Source organism: Microplitis mediator, chromosome 5 (genome assembly GCF_029852145.1).
Source record: "Microplitis mediator isolate UGA2020A chromosome 5, iyMicMedi2.1, whole genome shotgun sequence".
In the NCBI taxonomy this organism is placed as follows: domain Eukaryota; kingdom Metazoa; phylum Arthropoda; class Insecta; order Hymenoptera; family Braconidae; genus Microplitis; species Microplitis mediator.
In genome coordinates this window covers 19,349,436-19,355,291 of record NC_079973.1, presented here as the reverse complement: position 1 = coordinate 19,355,291, position 5,856 = coordinate 19,349,436, and the positions used below count along the sequence as shown (strand labels likewise).

The 5,856-nt window shown below is 31.2% G+C and overlaps 1 protein-coding gene across 1 annotated transcript; it reads right to left on the bottom strand.

Annotated features, from left to right (window-relative positions):
• Positions 1–508: 508 nt before the first annotated feature.
• LOC130668034 (fork head domain transcription factor slp1-like) lies at positions 509–2,686 on the bottom strand. The gene has a single exon (XM_057470021.1). The coding sequence runs from the start codon at positions 2,424–2,426 to the stop codon at positions 1,161–1,163; it is 1,266 nt and encodes a 421-aa protein (XP_057326004.1). The 5' UTR covers positions 2,427–2,686; the 3' UTR covers positions 509–1,160.
• Between the last annotated feature and the right edge of the window lie 3,170 nt (positions 2,687–5,856).

The following is a 5,856-nucleotide window of genomic DNA, read 5'->3' as shown; positions in this document are numbered from 1 at the left end:
ACATGGTTCAAATACAAACAGAAATATTTTTCTGAAGGTCACAATATTAGTTTATGGTCATTTTTGGGATAGAGCAATAAACAGTTTACCTGCATACACAACAAGAAAGTTATCTTGGAAATATTGTTTATACCGTCTCTCTATTTCAATAATATTATTCAAGCTACTGTTACTGTATTCTAAAATATACTGTATTATCATTTTCAATATTTTGGGTACTTACTTTGACATTGACATTCTTTTATTCTTAATTACATCGAAACGAAAGAACCGCTGGCTAATTGATTTTTGACGATAATGACGAAACAATTAAAAAGTTTAAAAACTTTATGAAAACAACGAGTAATAAAAAAAATGAGACTATTGTCTACCTGAAAAAAATATTATTACACTAAGCTATAAAAATTATGAATAACTTATTTTAGGTAATTAAGCAAAAAATTAAATTTAAAGAAATAATCTAAAGGGTTTAGGTAATTGATGATCTTAAAAATAATAAAACAAATAATTTATATAAAATGAAATTTTGAACATTTATTTTCACATTTATACAGACAATATCTGTCACCCTCTCATTGCTTCATTTATATACAAGAAAAAATTTTGATATTGAGATATCAATAATAAAATTAATTATCTATTTATTCTCTCTCTCCTCGCTCTATATAATTATTTACATCTCAGCGCTCTATTAACAAAATCAATTGCAGTACAAATACACATCGTACATAACGAGAGTTTGATGATAAACTTCATACATTTATTGGTGCATAAGTTTATCAATACATATAATATATACATAATTATAATTCCTATGTACAATTTTATATATATATATATGTGTATATATATAATATATATTTGTATATATATATATATAATATATATAAGTTATATTCTTACTTTTTAATATCATCACTCATGAGACTCATAGCCTCAAATTTGGTAATTGCAACTCATTATCAAACTCATCAATAATTAATAAAAACAAAAAAATCTACTTGTTCAAATTTATATAAAATTATATCACTTTTGTTAAAAGAAAAATCCAGTCAATAATCACTTTTGAATTTAATTTTTTTTATTTTAAATAACATAATTTACGTGAATTGAATAAAAAAAAAAATTAATAATTAAAATAATAAATGAATCTAATAAATTCAACTTTGTCGACCGGTAAGAACAGTTATAGGCTTAAGTAATAATTGGGGGGAATTTGGTTGAAGTTGTCGTGTCTGTTGTCCGACGGAGTTGCAAAGAGATACTGGTGGTGAATGTGGTGACATTGGCTCGGGACTGCTACCTGGAGATGCCGTCGTCGATGTTGGTTGACTCGGAATATGCTGTCCCAAGTGGTACCGTGGCTGTCCGAAAACAGCTTGATGATGTTGCTGCTGCTGTTGCTGTACAGCCAAATGCCTCAGTGTCGCATAGAAATCGTAAGGATTTGTTGGCGTTGGTACACCAGTAGGTGCTGGTATACCGTTTGAATAACCAACTGGGGCAGATTGGAGCAGCCTTTCCATGGAAAATCCTCCATGAGCAGAAGGTGCTGCTGATGCTGGAAGTGCATGTGGCTTACAAGGCATGCCAGCATTTGCAGCACCAGGTAACAAACTTGCTGGATAACCAGCTGGAGTTCCGTATGGACCAGTTGCCGGTGGATATCCCGCCGCACGATGTAAGTACGGTAATGTATAGATAGATCCTGGCCACGCATGCGGAGCATATGGAGTTGGATAAATTGTACTCATAAGAACATTACGTTTAAATGCAGCTAATCTCGATCTTGATGCTGCTGTTGTTCTTCTTCGTAATTTTCCAGTACTTCCACCAATAAATACATCTTCAGAACTTGCATCTAACATCCAGTAGTTGCCTTTACCAGGGTCATCGTAATGACGTGGTACTTTTACGAAGCACTTGTTCAATGATAAATTATGACGAATTGAATTTTGCCATCCTTGCTTATTATTTTCATAATACGGAAAATTTCGCATGATGTACTCATAGATACCATTTAATGTCAAACGTTTTTCTGGACTTTGACGAATGGCCATCATGATGAGAGCATTGTAACTGTATGGCGGTTTTTCAGTTTTTTTCTTACTCTCATCGTTATTTGAATTTTGTTGACTGGATGGACTATCAGATGATGATGATGCGTTTCTTGAACAATCTAACGGCGGTGTTTCAGCACCGTCGCCAGTAACATCCAAATCACTTGATTCATCACCACTGTCGTCAACATGAGATACATCTGATACCGAAATAGATTCACTTGTCACGGGTGTTGAGGATTGCGTACCAGAGCATGCTTCTGGTAAGATGCTCCGAATACTAAAGTTCGTTTTTAATGCTGTGCGCACTGGTGGCGGAGATGCCGTAACAGTGTGTTGCTCACTTGAACCTTCCATATTAACCATTTTAAGTCACTAATATAAAATTAACAAACAGTTTATCCAATAATGAAATAAAAAATAAATAAAAACACTTTTATTTATCACTTCAACTGATCACCACACAAACTTGATTTATTAATACAAGTTATAGTTTGTTAAAAATGATGATTATTTTTCAAGAGAACAAAATCCCTTCACTGTGAATCCGTGATAAACTGAACTGAACTAGTGTCGAACTGTGCTGCTCGAGTGATCTCTCGGTTCTGTCGGTTTCCCACCCTCTCAGACCCTTATATAACCAAGTTAAGCCCCGCCTAAATTTTCTATAAGACGCGCCCGTACTTTGATACTCAACCAATGGCAGTGGATTGTTGTCAAGTTAGATCCCCACTCGGTATTATGTTTGTGCCCAATGTTTGACAGCAAACAACGCAAACAGAGAGAAGCTCAGCGTTGGTTGAAATAAATAATAGTGGGGAGCGCAGCCGCAACACATATTCGAATACAAACAAATCCGGTTGAGACTTTACACACTTTGTCTGATCTTATGTAGCTCCGTTTTATATACAATGCGATATTAAATCCATTTGCTTCTGTATCTTCACCGTTTATCATACAAACACATACAAGGTATGTCTGAAAATACTTTATTTGTATATATGTTGAAGAGCGATAGATGTATGGATGATTTGAATCAATGTCGCTGATGCTCTTATTATGTGCATCAACCAGTCAATAAATTTAAAACAGTTATCAACTTTATTATTACTATTTTTATTCATTTTCTTGACACTTAACTTTGTGTTACATAAATCGCTGACACATATGCTAGATTTTAATGGGCATTAGTTGACGATGATTCACTCATCTATGCATCAATTCATTCATTTTGAGGTTGGAAGGTTACTTATTCTTTTATAAGAGTTTATTAATCAAATATATAGCGATTTATGAGATGTAATTAATTTATTTTAAATTATTTCATTTTTTTTAAAATCTAGTATAAAAAAATTATGTGCTTGGAAGTGATTGGGAAGACATTTTCAAAAGAGGAGTTTGCACTTTTTTCTCTATTGCACTTAAGTCCACGAACAGTACTATCTTTGTTGCACTTGTGCAGTAAATGGAAACTTTATTGGTCGAGTTTTTCTCTTAAAAACGAATATTATCAAAAAATTAAAGCATACTTCGCAAGATTAGACAGTAGTGCATCAATGTACAGTCCGTAGTGTGTATTTAGAGATTTTGCTTCCGAAAAAAACTCAGCCGAAAATATCTGATAACTAATAATAATTTTGAGTTTGGTAACGTAGAAATTTTAGACAAGGAAATTAATTGGTGGAAACGTAATGTTAGTGAAATGATTTTTATCAAAATAAATGATACTGTGAATAAAAGAACGGACACCAATAATTTAAGTATTCTATATGATGATATAATAAGAAATTATAAATCTACTAGAAGAAAATAATTTAAATTGCAATTTTAGTTTAGGTATGTTCATGAGGATTGGATATTTATTTGTAATTATATTTAGTTTGAATTTTAGTACGTAGCGCGGTCGGCGCTAGTATAGTTTACTGATGTTTTTAAATTTTTTAAATTGTATAGTATGTTTCATGTACCTAATGTTTTTAGTAGTGGGCTAACCGTTGCCACGTAATGACAATTTTTATGAGTGGCGAGTTGACTTTATTTCTGGAGTTTTGTAATAATTAATAAATTTACCAGTTTTGTTAATTTTGTAAAGATTTATATGACTAAGGCAACTGTGCAATGTAGGATAGTGATTGTTAGAATTCATATTATGGTAAATATTGTAATTATAGCAATTGTTATGTTATGTTGTTAGTTATTAACATGTGAAATTTTCAGATGCCTGATGAAGGTCGAATAAACGACCGAAACGTCGCAAAAATAATAATGTAATTTTATTATGATGATCCTATCTTGTCCACATTCCTGAGATAAACAATTTATTTAATAAAACTATGGACGATAATATTAATTATAATATCTGATAACTTTTGTTAGGCTAATTCACTTGCGAACTGATTTTTCTGAAGAATTTAATGAAATTTAAATTTGATATTACGATAAATGTCCTGAATGTACTTCTAAAGATATCGAAATTCTCGAGTAATTGTGATGCGAGATATTGATAATCAAAGTGCATATAATTAAGCTGTAGTTAGTCAGACTGGCCGACAAAAAAAAGTTATTTTCACGTATATTTGAAAATATTTAGCTTGATAATCTTTAAAAAACTAATAGATTGTAGGAAAAATATTATAAAGTAAAAAAAAAAAAAATTTATACTACTCATTATTGTATATCGAGTGTAAACGATATTCTGAGAAAGAAGAAGTATTAGTGATCTATAGTCTGATGAGCGATAGCAAAAACTATAAGACGCAAGTGAATTACCTTTGAACTCACAAAAGTATTAGAAATATTCCAAGTACTGAAGGAGTTAAATAGATAATCTTAATGACTATGACAAACTTTTACTTTAGAAAAAAACCAATCAAAGTAGATGACGACATTAAAAATAATCCTGATTGACGCGATAATTGCCATAATGGTTAAATTGCCTATGCTGTAGCACTAACTTTCGTTGTTTATAGATAATAAATGTAAAGTAGTTAGGCTAAACTCAATGGTCATAAAAGTTATCAAATTTTACTCGTTTTTGTAAAAATAACAATAGCCTTTGTCAAAAAGAAAACAGATTGTTTTCAAATGAACTGATTTTTGTATACATGAAAATTTTAACTATTTATGCTTAAATTACAATATAGACACCGCAAATTTATGACATTCATTTGAAAACGGTTCCTTAGAAATGAATTATAAGTAATTTAAGTGAGAAGAAAAAGTGATGGAGGTATAGCTGAATAGAAATAATTAAAACGTTACTTTTGAATGCAAGTAAAATTATCTTGGCGTACTAATATCCCAATTTTCGAGTAAATAGCTCATACTTTCTATTGTAGCACAAAAATAAAATTTATTTCTGTCTGAGTAGACAGCTGGACAAAATTGCAGAAGAAAATTTTGGACTATTAGAAAATGTTTATTGATTTCACTCACACGCAGAGAATTTATAGTAAAAATTGCCCAAAAATTGCACACCTCGAAAGCGAAGCGGCGAGGTTCTGCTTTATCACGGACCTGTCAATTTTAAGCAATTTTGAAATAAACTCGATATTCTTGAGAATCATACTATTTGTTTCAGTAATTTATGTTAAAATTTTATAATAATATACACGGAAAGAAAATTATGGCAGCGGTTCCCATAATTTTGTGAAATTTTTTCCTATACCATCATAGGAATTACGACCATAAATCATGGGAGCGGTTCCTATAATTATAGGACCAGTTCCTATAATTATGAGAATGATACCCATAACACTATAGGAATGGTTCCTATAATTATAGGAATGGTTCCTAT